Raw genomic sequence first — 23,520 nt, 5'->3', positions numbered from 1 at the left:
AGGATATGTGTCATGCATATGCATTATTTATAATGTCTGCTGTTGCAGTTCCTTACTTAGTTCGAAGAAGGTGAATTTCCAAACATTTTTATCGTTTCATGAAGGAAGATTGTAAACCTATCAGTATTACACTAAACTATTGCATTGCTACCTGGTTATTTTAGGGTCAATTAATTAGCATTCATCTGTAAGTAGCCATGAAACAGGAAAATATAAAAATGGAGCGTTCACCTATCATTATTACAGCTATTGCATTGTTATTTTAGGGTCATATGATTCAACCAAAATGGAGCATCAAACACCTATCAGGATTACGGCTATTGCATTACTTCTTGTTATATTCCAGTCGGAGAGTTTCTTTGCTATTGGTAAGTACGGTTGCGAAAACCGCTTAAACCCAGTGAACACTTCTAGATTTCAAATGACAAGAATTCGAAAGAAAAAAACAAAAGCATCTAACATTGACATTCAAAATGTTTTTTATTTGTTTCAAAACAGTATTTAAAATATTCATCTTTTTACACGTTATATAAAAATATCAACAGTGAGGAGTACGTTTCTTTTTATAGAAACCGATTACTGCTCCTGCTATTCATTCCACAAAATACCAAAGAATTGGGAAAAAAGCAATAAGATTTGTCATAAGAATGGCGGTACCTTGGTATCCATGGAAACAGAAGAGGAATACCAGTTTATCAACAAGACGATACAAAGTCTAGATGTAGGAAAAAACGAGTGGTTTATTGGTTTGAAGAGAATATTAGGAAACTACTGGAAGTGGAATAGTGGGCATGACGTGACCATTGATAAATGGCTGCCAGGCGAACCAGCTAGAAGTGGAGATCATTGTGTTAAAATGATAAAACACTATCAAGGATGGGGATTATTTGATGACATTGACTGTAGAACGCTAAACATGTTTATATGTGAATACAATGAAGGTAAATGGTTGGTAAAGTTTCCACAATATCTTTTCGTTGTTTTTCTTTTCCTTCGAAACCCCAGTTCCTTTCGATCCTGCTTGACATATGATTTTTATTGGGAAAGGCGTGATTTTTGTTAGGGGACTGCATATTACTTATCATTTCCTTCACTCGCAAATTCAAAACAAATAAAAAAAATTGTGAACCTAGATACGCTATCTTTTAAATATCCTCTTTTACATTGCAGTTCAGTCATGTTCGTCTATCAACAATAAATGGTGTTTTTTGCCGCCAAACCTTCCAACCACAAAAGGTACTGAATATAGCATGGATGTCTATAGAGCGGACTATAAACAAAATAATGTCTGTTTGAAACTACTTGACAATAGTGTATATGTATATCTTTATTTTTTTTAAATAGAAACAACTACAGCACCTAGTACAACAAGGGATAAAAAATCAACAGCTGTAATTTATTCTTCAACTGAAAAGGGGCAACAGACGAAAGCTTTCATCCACACCACAAAACCAGAAGGTACACGCGTGATTGAACGTTTAAACCGCTACGTATATCATGGGGTCAGTTTAACTTGACAGTTGTTTTTTTCTTTTGTTTCTGGCTTATTATGACTGATATTATGTCTGATATTTGATGGTTATATCCACCATGAGTTGGTTATCTTTATCAAAAGACTCTTTTCTCTCTCGTAATTTCTACTCAAATATGGCGGCCATGGCCTTTTTAATATTCATAACTCCCATTAGGAGGACGACAAGCCATAAACGATCACGAAATCATTTGTATTTATAGGGAATATAAATGATCCTCAGTCCAAAAGTACAGGTTCAAAGGCATTCCCTTTGGTAACTGTGACTGTTGCTCTTGGAGCTGTGTTGGCTGTGTCTGTTTGTGTCCTTGTATTTGTGTGTTGTTGGAAACGGAGGAACAGAGGTGAGAATACTTTGAAAATCCAAGGGAACGAGGGATTGTATTTTAAAAATGCAATGCACACTCGGAAACATACAGTAATATATAATAATTCTGGTTTAGCAAGTTTTCCCCGAAGAGAAATAAAGATTGAAATAACAAAAGATATAGCATATTAAGCCAAACCAAAATGGCGGCCAATAACGTCATTTAAAATGTATTTTATGAATCAGCATAAGTGAAGTTAGGATCAGAGAATAAATCCGCAAAGAAAACCAAGGCTCGGGCTGAAGGCGTGGTGTTTGCTGAAGTTGGAAGTAAAGATAATACGATATGAATTTTTTTTTAAAAACTTTTTTTTAACTGACCATAAAAATCTTAGGTATCTACTGGTAAATACAAAATGTACTATTTAAATTTACTGCGATTTTCGATACTCTTTGAACTCGGTGGTATTTACAAGCCGCACGCTGAAATTTGGTTTTTCGGAAATCAGTCGGTAACAACAATAAGCCGTTGAAAATTATGCATGATTATCCGGCGAAGACCGGTTTGACCGCAGTTATCGCATTTATATTTCATCAGCATATTTTCGATATTTTGATTCCAGGAGAGGCAAGAGCCACACCAAACAACGTATGCTGAACTAGCAGACTTTAACCAAGGTGCACCGCAATAAGCAGTGAAACCCGCTCCCTACCAGCCAGCGGAGTATGCTGTCATCATAGGAAAAAAGCACAAAACATAAACTTATATTAGAATTATAAATGTCAGTACTATAGCTTTATTTTCTTTGAATGTCCCACTAGAACACAAATTCGTCTTTAGAATCTTTAGGAGTACAGAATTACGTGGCTTTTACTGACTGGCCAAAAAAGGTTTATTTTACTTAAAAACACTTTTGATTGATTACTTATGTCATGCCCAAAATGTTTTGGAAAATGCCATTTTTCCTTTTCATGCTTTCGAACTCAAGGTATTATGATTCGTTATGATGCATTATTAGTGACTGCTTGATCAGTCAAAGGGCTTAAAGAGCCAGAGAAAATATACCCAAGTCAAAAAAAGGTACATTTTCCATGCTACGACTACTGTAGCTTAATTAATAACAGCATACCCATGATATGATTTTGGCAGCAATGACAGAATGAATGTATATATGACATTATATAAACCTCGAGTGGGGGAAGTATATTCTTGCTTTCATTATAAACAACATTGTTGGTGTGTCTATATCAATACACTTATCACTCTTGGAAAACCCTCATTGCTCTTGGCACATACATCAAGAAAACAAAAAAGATAACATAATTGAACAGCTATAAAATCCTACAATCTACTGAAATAGTGAAAAAACGATAATGCATTTTCACATATCATTGGCGTTGCAGGTGAGCAATTTTATAATTACAAATTTGCAGGAATTAAGTAAGTGTATTTCAAACGGCACTTGAAATCAAAATAGCTTCAGAAATTCGGTGCCACCAAAACCTACTTCGTCACGTTGGCAAATTGTACGATTTCACGCATGTGATTGAGAAGCGCTGATACAGAACTGAGAAGATAGGGAGGGAATTAATAAATTTAAAAGTTCAGAGAAGAAACACCAGTCACGATGAATGGTGGTGATGGAACAATAACAACAATATGGAATTTTCCCCAACTTTGTCTGCACGTTACTCAGTTGGTATTGACAAGATATCTCCTAAAGTCCTCAAGTTCTCGTCAACAATTTTATCTTGCGAAATTACACGTCTCATCAATTGTTTCATTTGCAGTCAGTCATGTCCTCTGGAATGGAAATCTAGTAATGTGACACCGATTCATAAAAGATCGGACGAAACTGATAAAACTAACTATCGTCCAATTTCCATTTTATCGACCATTTCCAAAATCTACGAGAAAGTTTTATATGATCAGATATATACTGCTATTTCTCCTCATTTTTCTAACAACTTGTCTGGATTTTTAAAGGGACATTCCTGTTGTACAGCTCTAATTAAAATAATTGATGATTGGCGTGCAAGTTTAGATGATAGGAAAGGAATTGTTACCATAGCAGTAGATCTCAGCAAAGCCTTTGATTCCATCAACCATAATTTGCTTATTGCAAAGCTTAAAGCCTACGGCTTTAACACAGATGCAATTCTTCTTATGAAAGCCTATCTCCTTGGTCGCCGCCAAAGAGTTCGGGTTGACAACGTATTTTCTGAGTGGCAACCAATAACAGCTGGAGTACCTCAAGGATCCTTACTTGGACCGCTTCTGTTCAACATCTTTGTGAATGACTTGAATGACTTCATCTCTACAGTATCTCTACGTATGTATGCTGATGACACTACTGAATACTATGCTGACTACTCTCCTATGGTACTAAACTATACTATCAACAAGGAACTTAACTCCATCAAGGAGTGGGTTACTAGTAACCATCTGTCAATCAACACTGTAAAGACTCAAGCTCTCGTCATCGGAACGAACACTTACAAGTACAATCTTCTATTGGGTGATAATCCTGTGAAAATCAAGGACTCTTTAAAGATACTTGGCGTTACCATTGACTCAAAATTAACTTTTGAGGAACATTTAAATGTCCAGCTTAATAAGGCTTATGCTAAGACAAACGCTTTACGTAGAATAAGACGTTTAGTTCCAGCGCATGTTATGATTCAATTATATAGGGCTTTTATTTTGCCTCATCTTGAGTATTGTAGCCCTGTGCTGGTGGGAATATCTAAGTCACTCTCAAAAAAATTAGAAGAAGCCAATTATTATATTCTTAGAACTTTATTAGGCCTATCTAAATCTAATTCTTATGACAGCATTCTTAAATCAATTAATATGCGTACCGTAGAACATAGGAGATATTTCCAAGTTTTAGTCTTACTTTTTAAATGCATCAAAGGGAATGGCCCTAGATATATTAATGACTTTTTCAAATTTCGTACAGTTAAGTATAATTTAAGAGGCTCTGGTACTAAACTTGAGCAATATTCATTTAACAGTAAATGGCGTCTTAATTCTTTTGTATCCATAGCTAGTCATCTTTGGAACAATTTACCATCTAATGCGAGAAATGCTGTTAACGTAAATAGCTTTAAGAATATCATACGTAAATTAGACTTCATACCTTTTATATATCGTTAGATAAATTTTTATTTATCATATATTGGATTTTTTTTTTTTTTTTTTTTTTTTTTTCCTTTATTAACTTCCCATTGTAAATAGATATTTATCATTTCATATTTTATATTTATTGCATATATACATATATATATTATATTTTATATCACTTTAATTTAGGTTATTTCTTAATAGATTAGTGCACGTGCGCATTTTAAACGAGTATGTGAAATGCTCCTAGGCGTTATGTGGATAAATAAACTATTATTATTATTATTATTACTCTTTCGGCATATTTTCTTCTGTGCTGACATTTATATTTGAATATAATAAATTTTAAGCTTGATTTGCAACATGCAATATAACATGCAAGTATAAGATAAGGCGGGCTTCGTGTGTTCTATTTAACTCTCGGTCTAATTTCTATGTTGTTTCTTTTTTCTTCCATTTGTTAGAACGACCGATGTGCCGTTTTTCAAATATAACGTGGTGTGACTTCTCGAAATATGGTAAATATTACTAGCTACAAGTAGATGGTCAGTAATAAACTATATTTCACACCTATATATAATACCGTTGATGTAGGGCATGATATAAAATGTGGCCCACGTGTTGTTCTCCTAAGATGCATATGTTGGAAGCAGGTAAGATATAACTCAGTCTGCGAATGAAAAATTGATTCATATATTCTTTCCGGCATAAAATAAAAAGAACTAACATTATTGGTGTAACTCGACTTTTACAAAAGTAAAAGTCGACTTACGACTCTTGCAACCAAAGTTGGAAAAAGAAAACAGAAATGCACACATTTGTTGCAAGTAATGTAATCGAACGTGTTTTTTTAAATTGATATGATTTCAGCAAAATGCTTTGACATTCAAATTAGAATAGAATAGACTAATGATAGCTAGATAGCAATACTGCACATATGTACTATTTATTTTAAGCGATTAGTTAGTTATTTTTTGGTTTTGGTTTTTGTTTGTTTGTGCTTCGTTATTTTGTAATTTGTATTTTAAACTTTATGGCACTTATGGCATTATTGCTTCCATAGATTGCAGTGATTTTGGCATTATTTTTACATAGCATGGCTTCGAAAAATGTATCGTTTGAATTTTTAAGGCAGAACTGCACAACACCAACAGGGTCATCTGAGTTTTCATTGTGTCAGGGATACAGTAAACTGACAAACTGGGCGGAGCACTATAGTATTTCTCTATGGAAGACAGCATCTTTAAGTTTAATAAAAAGCTGATTGGGGATGTTTCAATATTTATCATATAATCATGTTGCTGCAGTAAAAGTTTGCGATTAACATATGCATACATGAGGCTGTGCAAGAGCACACTACCCTTTTTCCCCGTTATCGTCATAATTTCCTTCGTCATTTTCATTTATTGTTTGAATGTTGGTTGAGACTCCATCTAGGGTTGGTTGACCCCCAGCACCACCAATGAGGCTTTCATTGATCTTTGGCTCAGTGCACACGCCTCCTACTTCTCCCTGTGCGTTACTCGCCAGCTGAAGAATCTCTAGACAACACGAGACATTGCACCTTGGCTCGTTTTTCCATGTCACGACAGCTGTGATAATGCTTGACAGGTATTTAACTGCGAAAAAAATAATGAAAATACTGAATTTAGTACTTAAATATTTGAGGAATGTGAAAGGGCGATTATGGGGATTGTGAAAAGGACGAATATGTGTTTTACAAGCATCATTCTTGACCTCGTAGGGACAAAATTATATTAAAAATGGGCACCATGTTTGTTGACATAACAAACGACATTCATGATAAAAGCTTTTTTTTCATCAAGATGGCAGGGGATACAACAACCAGCAGCAGTAGTTATTTATACAAGAAACAATGAAAAATGGGATATACTGAAAAACGTACCTGTTATTATAGCCACAACAGCCACATTTGCAACAACAAGTATTACCGTAACCATCAAATCATCGGTTTGCTCGCCGACTCCAGACGATGTTTCTTCTGAAGGGACCTTCATCAGCATACCAACTGTAAAGTTGACAGAACTTGCAAACAGCGAAGCCATTTGCAGCCAGTACTCAAACGTATCTTCAATAGGCTTGTAAAGGGCAAACAGTACAGAGTACATTCCAGAGAACATTGAGGTCAGGCCCAAACTCGTGCGGCTCTCAGCATTCATCAATATCAGCAGGGAGCTAAAAAATATTTTACGGGCCAATTCCAAGATCTCCCAGAACCAACACATTGGTGAATAATTTTCATAGAGGAATCGAATACCATGTAGTATGGAACCGTTATCATTTGTACCAGCATCACCAAGCTTCCCTTGTCTTTGGGCACGTCTTAGAATAAAGAACAAGGTTAGGGGGAATCCAATGCAGTAGACTATTGCTATTGTACTCAATGTGCCATAGATGTCATGTTTTGGTGTGTTGCACTGCACCGAGTAATCTGCCTTGAGATACGAGTTGCAGTTGATGTCTTGGTGAGAGCAGATTTTGTGGCAAGCAGCAGGCAACATCTGTAGAATATGAGTACACGTTGAAGGGAATGTGATGAAGAGGAGCAGGATCAGGCATCGATAGGACTTCTGTTTGTATTCAATCTCTTTGACTCTCTTGTCTTCATTGTTTATACTGCTTTTGTTTTTCACATAGCTTTTTATTGAATATCTTATCAGCACTCCAATAAACACAAGCATTGCACTGATACCAATGCTGAATAGGAAATTTGCATAAGCGTCTGACTTTAAGTTACTGTCGATGCAGTTCAGAGGAGCAATCTGTATGAGATTCAGTTGAAGAAGTTTGGCATACTTCATCAGGGTGCGAATCGACCCGGGCCATTTGATGTAGGAAAATGAATCAAAAGTAGAAGAAGAAATCTGGTAAAACCCAATAATGATTTTAAGTCTTGCAAGAAAAATGTCGGTGAGTGTACGACTTGACTGAACTGCTTGCTTCTTTTTTTCCCATAAGATAAACAGGATGAAGAAGACAAGCACAACAACTAAGAAGACCATTTGTGCGATGATCCAAGGAAGAGAAGGGCACGTCTGACATTTTGCCATCATGTTATAGTATCCCTTATCACATACTGCACACAGAGGTCCTGTATAACCGTCACCGCATTTTGAGAGATATCCACCCAGACACGATCCCTCGATGGGGCAGGCATGGGTACTTGGTATTGAGTGCTGAAATTTTCGAATCTTATAACTTGCACTGGAAATGCTCAGATCTTTTGTGAAGATTTCATAGTCTTTCATATTTCCTTTGCTTTCCCAAAGCCAGTAGAAACCTAAATCTAGGGTGATGCTTTCGTTCGAGCATTTATATCCCTTAGTGCAGATCGTACAAGGTCCAAATCGATCCAAACGATAGTAGCCGTCCATACATTTACATGCACGGAATTTAGCAAAGTCTTTGGAGTAAGTGCCTAATGAAATAGTAAAAATTCTAGATTAAATATTAAGAATAATCGCAATAAAAACCGCGCAATCATTTGCAGCTATACGAGAGATCAAATAATTTTGTAAATTTGGTAATTGAAGTTTTTTGAAGACATGTTACCTTGTGGACAAGTTTGGCAGTCTGATTCCGATTTTCCAGGAGCTAGCTCAGGCTTGACATAGGAACCAGAAGGACATTGTTTGCAACCATAGCCATAATGAAACTTGCCTGTATAACCTAGTTCATCTTGATAAAAGCCGCCTAAAGAATAGATGAAAGTAACAAATCTAGGTAAATAAACTCATTTTAAAGAGTTTTTCACAATAAAGTTACCACTTAAATGTCATATTTAGAAGAAGGACTAAAGCTTAGTTCTCATTATTACTACTTGCGGTGCGAGGATAAATACAAGCACAAACCAACGCAAACAAATAATCTTTCTTTCCTTTGAGAATTGCGTTAACGTCTCATCTTTTCATAGTAAGAACAAGTACTAGCTTGCAGTTATGTCTGATTGCGTCGATACTGACAACCACGCTTTTGAGAGCTGCATCTTCCCGTATATCGTTTTATCAGACGATTTTTATTCAAAAAGTGTGGCAACGAACCTTAACGTTAAGCTTTTAGGCTGACTTTGAAGATATTGATTCTTAAGAAATATTAAATGAGTTGACGCTGATTGGAAATAATACTCTATTGAAGGACGTTCCGGTTATAATACTATACTAGCTATTCGGTTTGTGATACTATACTTTACCACATTTTCAATATATTGATTCTTGTCAATCCGATTTGGAAAATTCAATTACCTGGAGGACACGCGTAGCACTTTTTTTCGTTCTCTGCCTTGAAGCTTCCTCTCCTGCATGTCTTGCAGCTGGTTATAAAGTCAAACTCTTCGCAAATGTATCCAGCTGTGTCCATAAAATCGCTCGAAGGCATGAAAAGGTCGGTTAATACAATGCTTGCATCTGTAGTCTGAGGACTAAAAAGGATTTGGAATAATATATGACACGTGACCGTTAAGGGTAGTCCATGAATCACTATGATTTTTGGTCCTATCAGTTTGCTAGCTAGTGTAAAAATAATTTGATTGCTGATTGGTTAGTGGATGTGGCATGATTTGAAAAAGATGCTGAATGAGTTTTTAGGCACATTTTGGCTTAAAATTTTAGTTTGTTCATGTTGCTTCAATCAACTGTAAAACAATGATAGCAAGGTACTGGTATTTATAACGTCATTATCAGGATACCGCTGCCAGAGAAGAATAAAACCACTTAGCGCCAATCAAGTGCCTCGCCATCCACGTTATTGTCCTCACTTCAATTCCACAGTTCCCTATTCACTTTTATCATACCTCTGAAGAAGGCTATTAGCATAGCCGAAACGTCAAGTCATGTTTTCTTTGACGAGTGTAATCCGTTAAAATATTTTTCAATGTGTCATCATTTTGCGAAAACCTGAACAGTATTAACTTTTTTGAACTCTTTTCAATAGTCCATCACATTATTACATACACTAGATACGCAACTTGAGTCTTTGCTGGCCAAATCTTAAGTGGAACTGCTATTTGCGTGTCGAACAGATTGCTAAAAGAGATACATGAAATAATATTGTCAATAATAATAATAAATAATAATAATAATAATAATAATAATAATAATAAACTACTTTATTGTTACATTGCTAAAGTATATATTTCTATACAGTGTAAATGAAGAAAAAATATTAATTTTAGTAAAGATTGTGTACTAGGTTACCCATAAAGTGATTAATTCAGTTTAAATGGTTACTGGCAGTATACAAGTAGTGTTATACTATTTTCTACCTATATAGGGGTCAAGTCGTCATTATCAGGAATATTGCAAGAATTGCGTAAAAAAGCTGGTTTAACGGACATTTTTTTGCGGTGGCCAGCATGCCATGTGGATCGTATAAATCTTTAATATGGTTCACAATATATTATATTTAAATTCTTACACAAATCTGAGGTTTTGTAGCCCGTGGAATGCTTCTTCTTCAATTACGTTGATTGGATTACCCGCTAAAGTTCTAAAGATATCAACATATCGAAATTGTTTTGAGGCATCTAATAAGTTTATCCACTAAAAACACAACAAAAATGTTTAGTAGTCTTTAAAGCATAAACAATTTGTGGATGAGGTTGAACGTGACATATTGTAAATTATCAAGACCAAGGCCATATTTTTTATTTTCTTTACTCACATAAAAAGAATGGTATTTGTCCCTCCATTGGAGAACATGTAATTGGTTATATGAATGAAGTTGTTTTTGTCTAGAAATCTAAAAAGTAAAGATCGCTTTAGAAAAAAAAATTTTTTTAGTGTGTACAGTAACGTTAGCTTAATGTGCAAACAATCAATTAAAATCTAAATATTATATTAAAATTATAAAAAATGAATACTAATGCATAATTTGGATGTTTAAGACTTCGTCCTGCGAGTAGAAATAGGAACAGACTTATCCATGCAGAGTAGGGGGACTCGAACATGAAGCAGCCAGATTACATTATTAACTTACATAGCCAGATCATCTAGCATGATTCAGTATAACAGAAGGCCTAGAGGTTGGCGTGAGCTAAACTGGGTTTTACTCTTCTGAAAATCTTATTATCATCAACCGGCATCATCATAGTCATCAACATTACCATTATCATTATCGTCATCATCAGCTATCAACATCATAATCAACATTCATCATCATCATGCATCATCAGCATCATACATCATCATCATCAACATACATCATCATCATCCACATCCTCATCATTATCATCATCATTATCATGCATCATCAACATCATACATCATCACCATCTCCATCATCAACATACATCATCATCATCCTCATCATTATCATCATCATTATTATTGATACTCCTTTTACTGCTTACACCAGCGTTAAAAGTCTTTTGTTTCTGAAATTTATGTTGGACAGTTTATTAATCTTGTTGCTGGACAAAAACCTGCCAGAAAAGGAAATATTGATTATTTTCGATTACTAAATTCATCTATTGAATATTTGCAATCCCTATTATTAGAGTCATTTTACTTGGCTCTTGGAAATAGTAAGCATAATACATAATAATACTATATGACCATTGCTTTTTTTTTAAATTTACTTTGACACCTTTGACAAATAGTCACTATTTGTACAACTTTAAAAACTCATGAATAATTAATACGATTTTGGAGCGACCGTACAATAAATACTGTTACAGCCCAATACGTTACGAAAGGAGGACGAGTGGTACGAAGCCCCAAGAGACTAGGATATTAGTACCCTCCCCGGGTGGGGAATAAATTGTAACCCCTTAAGGAATCGAATTTCGTGCTGACATGTTTGTAATGAAGTCAACGTCTCAAGTAAAGTTGTTGAGTTGTAAAAGGCGTTTTCTGTCGTCAGTTCCACAACATTTGGTCCTTCGAGCCGGATTTTGCATCGTAAAACTAAAAGGAAGTAATTCGTAAAGCGATTGAAAGCTGTGGGTTGACTAAAGTTCGAAATTCCAAGGTCAACATTCATCAGTCGTCACACGTGTTCGCCGCCATGATGGCCGATCAAGAAGAAGATTATTTTAGTCGCATGTCTGTTGAAAAACTCCGTGCCATTTTGCAATCAAAGGGTTTGTCGACGAGTGGAAAGAAGAAAACTTTAATCCAAAGGTTAGAAACACATGAATTTTCTCTGAAATCGTATCAACACAAAACACTCGACATTAATGATGCAGACTCTTTGCCGACACATAAAGAAAATAAACAAAACGCCGCTCTAACGAAAGTTGAGCCACATTTAGAAGAAATCGAGCAACTTAAACGTAAATTGAAGATATTGCAAGGAGATGTCGAATCTCTAACCCTTGCTGTCACCGAATTAAGTAAAAGTTCAACAAATAAGATCAAAATGCAAATGAGATTGCAAAGATTGAATGAGTGTCGTATTTCATGTCTCGATTTAAGAGAGCAGTTCGTATCCCTCACTGCTGAAGATGATGTTGAACTTCGTAATTGCAACGAAATTTTGAATGCAATAGACAGAGCTATCGATATCGCTCAAGAGTATATCGAAACAGCAATTTGTAAATCAGCTGAAAGTGTATCGTCTAAAGAAACCCGCCAAAACCTAAAATTACCCAAATTAGAATTACCTACGTACGGTGGTGATTTGTTGAAATTCCAGAACTTCTGGGATCAGTTTGAAGCCGCTGTACATAACAACGACGACTTACCGGACATACAGAAATTCACTTATCTACGCTCAGTACTGAAAGCTAATGCATTGCAAACCGTTGATGGATTCGAAGTCACTGGAGCGAATTATGTGCCCGCAGTAGAAGCATTAAAGCACAGGTATGGTAGAAAACGAATTGTAATTTCATCGCTTATAAAGTCAGTTATCAACTTGGAATCAACGACGAGTATGTCTGCACGCGCCTTACGTGACCTGCATGACACATTAAAGAACAGGACTAGGGCCCTAGAGGCTCTAGGTGAACAACCAATGGCACATGCTTGTATCTTGTTACCAATGTTTGAGTGTAAACTTCCGCATCAGCTTCTAGAAAAATGGGAGTTAGAGCTCGCAGACATTAAAGATGAAGAGATTGATCTCGAATTATTCTTCAAGTTCCTAAACCGACAACTTGTCTCAAAGGAAGCTGGTGAAAGAAACCAGCAATCAACTTCTACTTCAGGTACCTACGGTCAAGGTAAAATTAAAGTTGAACGAAAACCTGCTGCAAACATCAAACAAGACAGATTAACCACAGCATCTACCCTGTTTAGTGACGCAACCAGTGTAACACCTTGCTGTGTATTCTGCAAATCTAATCATGAGTCAGGGGACTGTCCAGAGTTTAAGAAAAAATCGGTCGAGGAAAGATGGAAGCTAGTCAAGTCAAACAAGCTGTGCTATAACTGTTTGAAGCCTTCTCATGCTAAACATTTCTCCAAGGTGTGTCGTCAGCCTAAATGTTCTGTAGCTGATTGTGGTCGACGTCATCATAACTTACTTCACGAGCAACGTACTTCAACACAGACACCTACAGGTGCTACATTAAATGGATTTGCTACAACTGACTTCAAGAAGCCAACAGAAACTTTGTTACCTACAGCGATTGCCAAGTTGTATGCAAATGATCAAAGTTTAGTAGCACGTGTACTCCTAGATTCTGGAAGTCAGCGATCTTACGTTCGTAAGACCATTGCAGAAGCAGTCGGCCTTAAAGGTCCAACAGAGTCAGTAAGTGTCACAACGTTGGGTGGTGAGACAAGTGAAGCAAAGAGACTACAACGAGTAAAGTTTTCTCTCTCTGCGGTCAACGGAAATTCGTCGGAAGCTGTTACGATGGAGGCTCTTACGATCCCAAAGATCTGCAATCCACTGGGTCCTGTAAACTTGAATCTTCATGAGAACGTTCATCTGAAAAACTTGAACTTTGCAGATTCTTATCCACGTGATTCTGTGGAGATAGATGTGCTGATTGGTGCCGACTTCTACTATAGCTTTGTAACTGGAAATTGTGAAAGAGGAAATTCACTAAACTCGCCAACAGCTGTGGAGTCAGTTTTCGGTTGGGTGCTTACAGGCCCAATAGAGGGGACAAGCAAAAATACTACTTCTATGATAGCAGTCTTAGAGAACACTGAAATTACTCAGACTTTGAAAAGATTCTGGGAGCTGGAAGCAATTGGAATTTCTAAGGAGGAGAGTGCCGTTCGTTCCAAGGAAGAAGAATGTGCAGTTGAAGACTTTAATCGCGAATTAAAGTTTGATGGATCCAACTACGAAGTGCGGCTATCATGGAAACCGAGCCATGCAAATCTGACTGACAACTACAAACAAGCTCTGCAGCGATTGGAAGGAGTTGAAAGAAGACTGAAACGTGACCCAGTAAAGGCAAAGGCTTACATTGATGCGATCGACCAATATACGGAGAAAGGATTCGCAGAGGAAGTTCCCGTCGAAGAGAAACAGTCCACGAACGTTAGATACTTACCGCATCACGCTGTATTTCGTAATGATAAAACAACAACCAAATGTAGAATCGTGTTCGACGCCTCGGCGAAGGACGAACAAGGCGTATCTCTGAACGACTGCATACTTCCTGGTCCTGCCTTACAACCAAATCTAGCATCAGTTCTTACCCGCTTTCGTACTCACAAGATTGGTCTGCTCGCAGATGTAGAAAAGATGTTCCTGCAGATCAAACTTGCAAAACCAGATCAAGACGTGCATCGTTACTTGTGGAGAGAGCTTAACTCCGATGAATTACCACGTGTCTATAGAATGAATAGACTTACGTTCGGCGTGAACTGTAGTCCGTTCCTTGCTATCGCAACAATTCATGCGCACGTTACGGGCTATCTCGAAACTGTTCCAAGAGCTGCCAAGGAACTTTTAGAAAACATGTACGTAGATGATTGCTTGACAGGTGCAGAAACAGATGATGCTGCACTAACATTGACTCAAGAACTAACTGAAATCATGAAGAGTGGTGGTTTTAATCTCACAAAGTGGGCAAGCAATTCTCAACAAGTGATGGACAACATTCAGCCTGAACACAGAGCACCGTTGCCAATGGTAGACCTTGCATCAGAAGAGTCCCTCAAAGCACTTGGCGTGTCATGGGACTTAAAGTCAGATTGCTTCAGATTCATTCCCCCAAAGGAAGTGGCCACATCTCGCACCCCCACTACGAAAAGAACTTTGCTTAGCCATGCTTCAAGGATTTTCGATCCTCTTGGATTGATATCACCGTTCACAGTGAGAGTTAAGATCCTCTTCCAGGAACTGTGGAGAAAAGGATTAGAATGGGATGAATCTCTAGACTCAGACACTGAAAGCCAGTGGTCCTCATGGAAAACCGAGCTACAGCAAGTTACGAACATCGCCATACCTCGATGTTTCGGCGAAGGCCTTAACTCGAGATCAACTGTTGAATTGCATGGATTTGGGGATGCTTCCCCAAAGGCATATGGAGCTGCTGTGTACATGGTAGTAAAGGATGAGTCTGAGCAGGCAACAGCACATCTTGTTATGTCAAGGACAAGAGTCGCACCTATTAAAACAGTTTCACTACCAAGACTCGAACTCTTAGCTGCAGTAGTTAACGCTAGACTGTTGAAGTTTGTTGTAGAATCACTTGATATGAAGACCAACCGTGTTGTATGTTGGACTGATAGCATGGTAACACTACATTGGATAAGAGGACCGAGTTCTAGCTGGAAGCCTTTCGTTGCCAATCGTGTCTTAGAGATACAGTCAACATGGGACCCCGAGAACTGGAAGTACTGTCCCAGTAAGGAGAACCCGGCAGACTTGTTGACACGTGGTTTATCGTGCGGTGACCTTGAATCTAGTGAACTGTGGTGGAACGGGCCCAAGTGGTTAACCTCGCCTGTAGAGGAGCATCCAGCTCAGAGTTTTTCCAAAGAGGAACCCGATGACTGCAAGAAAGAGAGAAGAGCGACACATTCGTGTACATCTGTCCTAACAAAACCTGTACTGATAGTGGATCCAAACCTTTATAGTACGTGGTTGAAGTTGATTCGTGTTACAGCCTACGTTCTTAAGGCTGTAAGATTGTTCAAAGCAAAAACTGTTTCTACTGTGACTGAACTGTCTAGCGAGGAGTTGAAACAAGCAGAGATGTATTGCTATAGAACTGTTCAAAGGGAAGTGTATTCAGAAGACTACAAGACACTGAAAGAAGGCAAACAGCTGACAAGTAGCAGCCGTCTCCTTCGACTTGACCCATACTACGACGAAAAGAATCAAGTCTTACGAGTAGGAGGACGACTGCAGTTTGCGGACCTTCCTGAAGAGAACAAGCATCAGATTATCTTACCTCATGGACATATCGTTGTACAAAGACTAGTAAGAGATTTACACGTCCAGCTGTTGCATGCTGGGCCCGATACTGTTCTGTCGACTTTACGAAACAAAGTTTGGATCACTCAAGGGAGAAGAGAGGTGAAAGGTATCATTAGAAAGTGTGTTGCTTGTCAGAAACTTAGAGTGGGACCTTGTGGACAGAAGATGGGGCCACTACCCAAAGAGAGAGTTCAATGCTCGCCCTCGTTCACAAATGTCGGCATTGACTTCGCAGGCCCATTGTATGTGAAGGAAGGTACAAGCACCAAGAAAGCCTACGTGTGCGTGTTTACATGTGCGTCTTCGCGTATGGTCCATTTGGAATTGACGAACAGTCTCACAACAGACGATTTTTTACAAGCGCTGAGCCGTATGACAAGCCGACGAGGTTTATGCAGTACGATATGGTCGGATAATGCAAAGACATTTAAGGCTGCAAGCAAGGAGATCCAAAAGTTCTATGGTAATCCTGCAAGGAAGAGTAACGCTACGTGGAGCAAGCTCGACCAAGACCGTATTCAGTCAGAATTGTCGTCCAAAGGAATAACATGGAAATATATCACTGAACGTTCGCCATGGAGAGGTGGTTGGTGGGAAAGGATGTGCAGAGCTGTTAAGGAGCCACTTCGCAAGGTTTTGGGTAAAGCACTTCTTAGCTTCAGTGAACTTAACACCCTGCTTATAAAAGTAGAGGCAGTTATCAATTCCAGGCCATTGACAGCAGTAAGTGATGACCATAGAGATCTATCGCCAATCACTCCCGCTCATCTAACCATTGGAAGAGCACTTGAAAGTTTGCCAAGCCCTACGAAAGACGACCTCGAGAGTTCAACAAAAGGAACAGTCACAAGATATTTGTACTTACAGAGATTGCTTAATCATTACTGGAAGCGTTGGGAGAAGGAGTATCTGCATAATTTAACGACAAGAGTCAAGTGGAAGACTACAGAGCCCCCCGTGCAAGTGGGAGACATAGTGCTAGTCTCTGAAGATAACGTTAGTCGTCTAAAGTGGCCATTAGGAAGAGTGGAAAAAGTACATCCCGGACGAGATGGTCTCGTTAGAACTGCGACAGTGCGAACAGAGAAGAACATTATACACAGACCAGTACAGCGTTTACACAAGCTAGAAGTTGAATCAAGTCTTCAACAGGAGTACAAGGAAAGGGACTTTTCTCCGAATGGTGGGGAAACGGCTTGCGAACAATCTCGTAATTCAAGTGAGAGTGAATCTGATATTGTCCCCCAGAGTGGACAAGGTGGGGAAGATGTTACAGCCCAATACGTTACGAAAGGAGGACGAGTGGTACGAAGCCCCAAGAGACTAGGATATTAGTACCCTCCCCGGGTGGGGAATAAATTGTAACCCCTTAAGGAATCGAATTTCGTGCTGACATGTTTGTAATGAAGTCAACGTCTCAAGTAAAGTTGTTGAGTTGTAAAAGGCGTTTTCTGTCGTCAGTTCCACAACAAATACGAAAGCAAAATAATCTTGCAGATCGTGTTTAATTACGCGTTAAAACCACTTGGATACGCCTCGTGCTTTTGATGTGAGGTACGCTTGTAATTGAAGGTGGGAGGCTTATAAATAAAAGTGTGTACATGCTTTCGTACACCAGCTGGCTTTTTTGCCAACGACTGTTAAATGTTGCTTTGTAAATATTACAGTCGCTCAGCGGATTAGTTCGCACTACCCTGGGTGACTTTTACCAATATTATTTAATGATTTATTATATTTGTAATTTTTTTTTTTTTTTTCTCTCTGTGGTAAATAGACTCTATTACATAACCAGGGAGTTTATAACGTACCTAGATTTTTACGGCATGTATTTATTTTCATTATAAATACCTCTTAACTTAATAGAATAGAATAGAAACTTTATTTTCAAAGAACATACGTTGATGATTTTAATAGATAATATAATAAAGACAAAATAATACTTATAGAAACAAATCAATTACATTTCATAAAAACAATTACTATTAAAAAGAGATCTATTAATAAAACTTCTTTTAAAACGCTCAGTTCTAATATGCAGTAAAATGTACGGATGCCCCCTATCTCTTACAGCTGTAGTTTTTAAACTTACAGGTTATATAAGGAAGAGATATTCGTCATATCTGTGGTATCACTCAGGTCATTATACTGCAACGTTCTTGAATTATAAAAGGCGAAATTACACTGTCAATAAGCATAGTATATGACGCAAATATTATCACACAAAATCAGTGATTTACAATTAATCATTTTAACTTACAAAAACCAAAGATATTTGTTTTGACTGACCAAATCCTTAGGCAAACTCCTGAGGCGATTATGGTGAAGAGCACTACAAGTGATTTTATATCAGACGAAAGAAAAAGACGGGACAGATTTATGATGAATTGATGACTTGCATTTTGGTCCTTTTCAAAAAAACCGCATTGAAAAGTATTTCTGAATTTTTTTACAAAAGATTTATTGAAAATGATGCCAAACTTTCGGTCATATTCCGGCCAATGTTCAAGGATTGAATAACACACCGCGCGAGCTTATTTTTTATATCATAATTTGCTAACGGTTAACCTGTAACAGGATCCGGGACCAGCGCCCTTGAATGAGAAGAGTGGGAAAGTTGGGGACGAGTACCTTCTAAGAGTATCGGTTCGTCGTAGAGCTCAAAAACTGTATCCATGAAGCAGAACCATGCAGATAGCACTATTTACGAGAGTACAATCCATATATCCGTGAAATAATACTAAACAATTAGTACAAAATAGCATCAATGAAACAATTGAAAACAAAAGAAATAGATGTGCTTAGTGCTATTTAGTTTTTGTGCTATTGCACGGATTATATGGTTTACACTCTAATAAAAAGCATATAAGAAACACAATAGAAAACGATAGACAATGGACTATCTTTTAGCTAGCTAAATATTAGCGATTTAAGGTCTTTTAGAATATTGAAATCGAGATCTAGAATGTCACAATCATCCCCCATAGTTTTACACGAGTCTCCCACCCTCAACATCCATAAGACATATATTCTTATACTAACACAGTATTTAGGTTTACGCTGTCTTTAAAATTCACGGAGTCGAGATGTGTTAAGTTATTGCCATCTAAATACCTAAAACAACGGTAATTAAACGAATATCAGTCATTAGCAGCATTTAATAGGCGCCAACGCCATTCTTTGATTAGATAATTTATACGCCGATTTTGAACCAAGTTATCGAGCTTCGAAACAAGTGTTCAAAACTCGTTTTCTTTATTTGAAAAAAAATTCCGGTAAAACTAATGGTATCTGAAATTTTACTTCAAGAAACACTTATCCAACCTAAATTTTGCAAAAACTTTACTCCTACTTACACTCTATATAACTTCTTCAGATCTTGAAACGCCCCAGGATGAACTAACTCAACAAGGTTATTCGACAGTTTTCTGAAAGAAAATGATATTCAAACAACATGGGTGATGTGCAATTATCCCAAAATATTGGTATAAGGAAAGACGCGCGTCAGTGTTAGTTAACATAGCGAAAGAAAAAGGAAAAAAATATCGTGTTGCTCAGTTTGTGAAAAATCTTTTTCAGTTTGTCTCGATTTAAGCGTATGGTATTAGTATACTGAAATCAATGAGTAACGCACACTGGTTTAGTTAATCAAAAAGAGATAATGAAGTTCAGTTATTTGCGGTTTTGCATCAAAACAAATACTGAAATTGGTGTAAATAACTAACTTTAAATTTTGATTAAAAAGATTGTATGACTGCAGTAATCAACTATAATAGGCGTGATTTTTTGACTGTTTAATGTAACAGTGTTAATTTTAATGTATATTTGTATGATTCAGAACTAGTCTCCTTCACAGTTCCCTGCGCCATCTTGGAAGGTAACCGTACCTGTGCATGAAAGCGAGACGATCGATGACCTTGCAATGATAGAGACGTGAATAATTGTTCAAAGTGTTAAAAAAAGGTCTCTATCATTGCCAGGTCACTGCCGTCCTCGCTTCGATGCAAACGCACGTTTACCTATCAAGATGGCGCAGGGAACTGTGAAGGAGACTACGTTTTTGGGATCCGTGTAAGATCCTTACATTGTATTGAGTGACTTCAGGCCCAGTAGCATACGTTGATGGACCAATTTTATGCGGTTGTCAGATAACTCTCTAAAGAAGTGAATAGCACAATAAGAAAAGTATTATTCCTTACATTACGTACATTATGCATATCAAACATTGAGTGTCGTATTTCCCTGTGTCTGTTGTCTGCGAGGCAGACCCACGAGTTAGCATCGTCCCCGTATCCTTCCTCGATTTTCCAAAGTTTTTCTTTTTTTACTTGTCTTTTTTTCTTTTCTTTTCTTTTTCAAAAATGTTCACGTCGAATTCGTTATAAAACGACGGTCTTTTTGTTTGCCGCTCTTCCGCACAATCCAAATATGGAATTGATCATACCATATATGGAGTGAGCTTTCTCTACTTCATCTTCGACACTAACATATAGAGTAAAGCTTGATATGGTACATATACGACGTTACCTTTTGCCAATAATAACAATAATATTTTGGTAGAAATGCGGTTCAGATCACCTAACGTTATAATAGAAACTACAGAATTTTATCTACTGGTACTTTTGAGGCAGTTTTAAATATCTTATTACGGAGAGCCTCAGGATCATGCTAAAATCTTAATATATCCAACGTGGCCTATTTGATTATGTATTTTAAAATAGGAAATTAGTACGCTCTAACTATAAAGGTATATTTCCACTCACAAATAATATAAATTTTTCAAGACACTCAGTGCTTTCTGCGAAATCGATTCAATTTTGTTTCTTTGGAGGTATCTGTTATTAGAATCAATAAAAAGGAAAATGTAAAAAATGTAAAAAAAATTCACTAAAATAATGAAGTAAAAAAAGTAACTGAGAAATTAAATAATAAAATAAAAAACATAAGAATAAAGATGCGGAAAGAGTGATGGGTTTGACAGCTACTCACAGACGCTCAATAGTATTGAGTCCATCGAACGTCCCCGGCATGATAACCAACAAACTATTATATGATAGATGCCTTGAATTGAATATTGAAATGAATATAAATGGTTGATTTCTTCTGCTAAAACTGATGTAAAGAATATATTAACTCGCCATCATATCTATCATCATATCTCCTTCCAATCTAAAACACTAAGTAACACTACTTGATATTTTTCATGTTTTTTCTTTATTAATTCAATTCATCCTCGTAACTTCTTTCCATAACATGCACAATAATTAGAAACACAAAGGCTGGGGGCTAACCAGAGAACTTCCCAATTAACTTAGCCCTCAGGCTCAATGATTTTAATGACGTACAAATTATATGTGATTAGAGCTGCTTTTGGTTTGATGATGACGTTATCTCACTACTGCTATCAAAATGCTTCAAGGATTTTCCTTCTTAATCAAATTTGTATTTCATTATGAGAATAGTATAAGTCAAAGAACGACGTGCGCAAGGGCGGATACTACTTCACGGTTAGTTAAACCATTTAGATTTGGTTATACAACAAAACATTCAGTCAACTTTATGCTTATACTCGTAATGCTTATTCGTATGACGCTCTTTTTCAATTTTTTTTTTTTTTTTTTTTTTTTTTTTTTAATTTTTTTCCATGAAACGAGGGCCACACACAACACTTTTTTTGATAATATAATACACTTGAAAAACAACACTTACATTTCTATTGGTCCTCGAGTGATCCCAATAAATGCATGATGCTGTATTGTAGTGATTTGATTGAATGAGAGATCTCTGAAATTGCATAGATATTTGTGGTGCATCAAAAACGAAATGAAAGCACAATTAAAAGAAAAGATCGAACAATTGTAGCTATATGTATTTACAAAGCATATTGGATCTTGCTTTCGTTGAAGGTCCCTTCCTCAAGGATTTTCAAATCGTTTTCTCTTAGTATCCTAAAAAAACATAGAATAAAGGCAATTTTTCAAATATATTTCCGTAAAATTAAACTTGTGTCAGTATGATCAACTTAGTCCAAAAATGAAGAACATCTCTCTCCATCCCAGAGCCATGTCATTCTCGTTGCGCACGCTACGGTTATGGTTATGGAACCCTCCATCAGCTAAAAGTTGGTATTCAGAAGGGCCTTGTGTTGCATAAATCTATACAAATAATACTGATCAAATATATACTTCATACATACAAAGAAATATGAGAAAAACTATAAACTATCATGATATAAATACAAAGAGAAAATTTATAAGAAATGACATTTATATGAAATGACAATTTGTGAAGCATACCTGGTTCAGTATAAGAATTAAAGAACGCAAAACATTTTGATTTCCACTTACAGTGAATAAACTTGCGCTCCTTTAAAAACTCCTGGTATTATCTCTTGGATTCTATTCTTTTGCAAATAGCTTTAAAAACGATCAACAACAAATTATTGAAGAATTCTACTATGACCTACTTAATTACTGCATGAATAGATTGGTTTGATGACACTAACCGTGGTATATAAAAGTATATAACACGATGAGATGTGAATGATGAAAAATATTGAATAATTCTACTATGACCTACATAATTACTGCATGAATAAATTGGTTTGATGACACTAACCGTGGTATATAAAAGTATATAACACGATGAGATGCCTTTAATTAATTTGATAATTATAAATTGTTTCTTACTGGATTGTAGTCCCTTATATGTTTTTAGTATATTGTGCTACGCATGCAAAACTTGTAGAAAAACTGTTCCCTTTTTTCTTTCTTTCTTTCTTCTCTCTCTCTCTCTCTCTCTTATTTGATATTTGCAGCAACTCGTTTCTTATTTGCAACAACTCGTCTAACATGACTCGACTTAATTACAGATATATAAGAGAAGACAGATCCTTGATGTTAATGGGTGTGATGCTTCTGATTGCATTCTGAGAAAGATCTCTGCAAAGAAAACACGAGAGCATATATTTATTACAAACTGACAAACTATGTTTTTTCTCGAAAGAAAAAAAGCTCTTTCCAAGATATGTTTCGCTTGTCACCCACAAAAGGTTTCAGTACGAGGCAACGTGCTAAATTAAATTTATTTGTTCTCAGTCGCTTATCACTGAGCATTATACCAACCCTCACATTGAAACGCTTGTGCGTGACAAGCGAATAATATATAGGAGGTAGGCTATTAACATACAGAGTCCTCAATGAAGAAAGT

General features: G+C 36.8%; 3 protein-coding genes across 4 annotated transcripts; 2 read left to right on the top strand and 1 right to left on the bottom strand.

Annotated features, from left to right (window-relative positions):
- Window positions 1-3,067, top strand: LOC116303114 (L-selectin-like). 2 transcript variants are annotated; one of them, XM_089038178.1, is made up of 7 exons: window positions 1-70; window positions 267-368; window positions 570-941; window positions 1,171-1,236; window positions 1,345-1,458; window positions 1,735-1,875; window positions 2,462-3,067. In XM_089038178.1, exons 2-7 carry the CDS (start codon window positions 287-289, stop codon window positions 2,494-2,496), a joined length of 810 nt encoding a protein of 269 aa, XP_088894304.1. In that variant the 5' UTR covers window positions 1-70; window positions 267-286; the 3' UTR covers window positions 2,497-3,067. The 2 variants fall into 2 exon arrangements, with proteins under 2 accessions (XP_088894304.1, XP_088894303.1); XM_089038177.1 differs by having other exon boundaries at window positions 48-187.
- A 2,875-nt stretch (window positions 3,068-5,942) lies between these two features.
- LOC116303120 (cysteine repeat modular protein A-like) lies at window positions 5,943-10,661 on the bottom strand. Its single transcript, XM_089037992.1, has 7 exons — window positions 10,645-10,661; window positions 10,399-10,470; window positions 9,936-10,007; window positions 9,228-9,403; window positions 8,539-8,679; window positions 6,872-8,404; window positions 5,943-6,584 (listed from the first exon to the last, which is right to left on the bottom strand). The coding sequence occupies exons 4-7, from the start codon at window positions 9,358-9,360 to the stop codon at window positions 6,322-6,324; spliced, it is 2,070 nt and encodes a 689-aa protein (XP_088894118.1). The 5' UTR covers window positions 9,361-9,403; window positions 9,936-10,007; window positions 10,399-10,470; window positions 10,645-10,661; the 3' UTR covers window positions 5,943-6,321.
- Window positions 10,662-11,991: 1,330 nt separating this feature from the next.
- On the top strand, window positions 11,992-17,649 carry LOC116296171 (uncharacterized). Its single transcript, XM_031704141.2, has one exon. It carries the CDS (start codon window positions 11,992-11,994, stop codon window positions 17,647-17,649), a length of 5,658 nt encoding a protein of 1,885 aa, XP_031560001.2.
- Window positions 17,650-23,520: the final 5,871 nt, after the last annotated feature.

Source organism: Actinia tenebrosa, unplaced genomic scaffold (genome assembly GCF_029948245.1).
Source record: "Actinia tenebrosa isolate PJP-AT-01 unplaced genomic scaffold, QUT_ActTen_1.0 PGA_scaffold5__44_contigs__length_20552954, whole genome shotgun sequence".
Taxonomy (NCBI): Eukaryota; Metazoa; Cnidaria; class Anthozoa; order Actiniaria; family Actiniidae; genus Actinia; species Actinia tenebrosa.
This window is presented reverse-complemented; position numbering and strand designations above follow the sequence as displayed.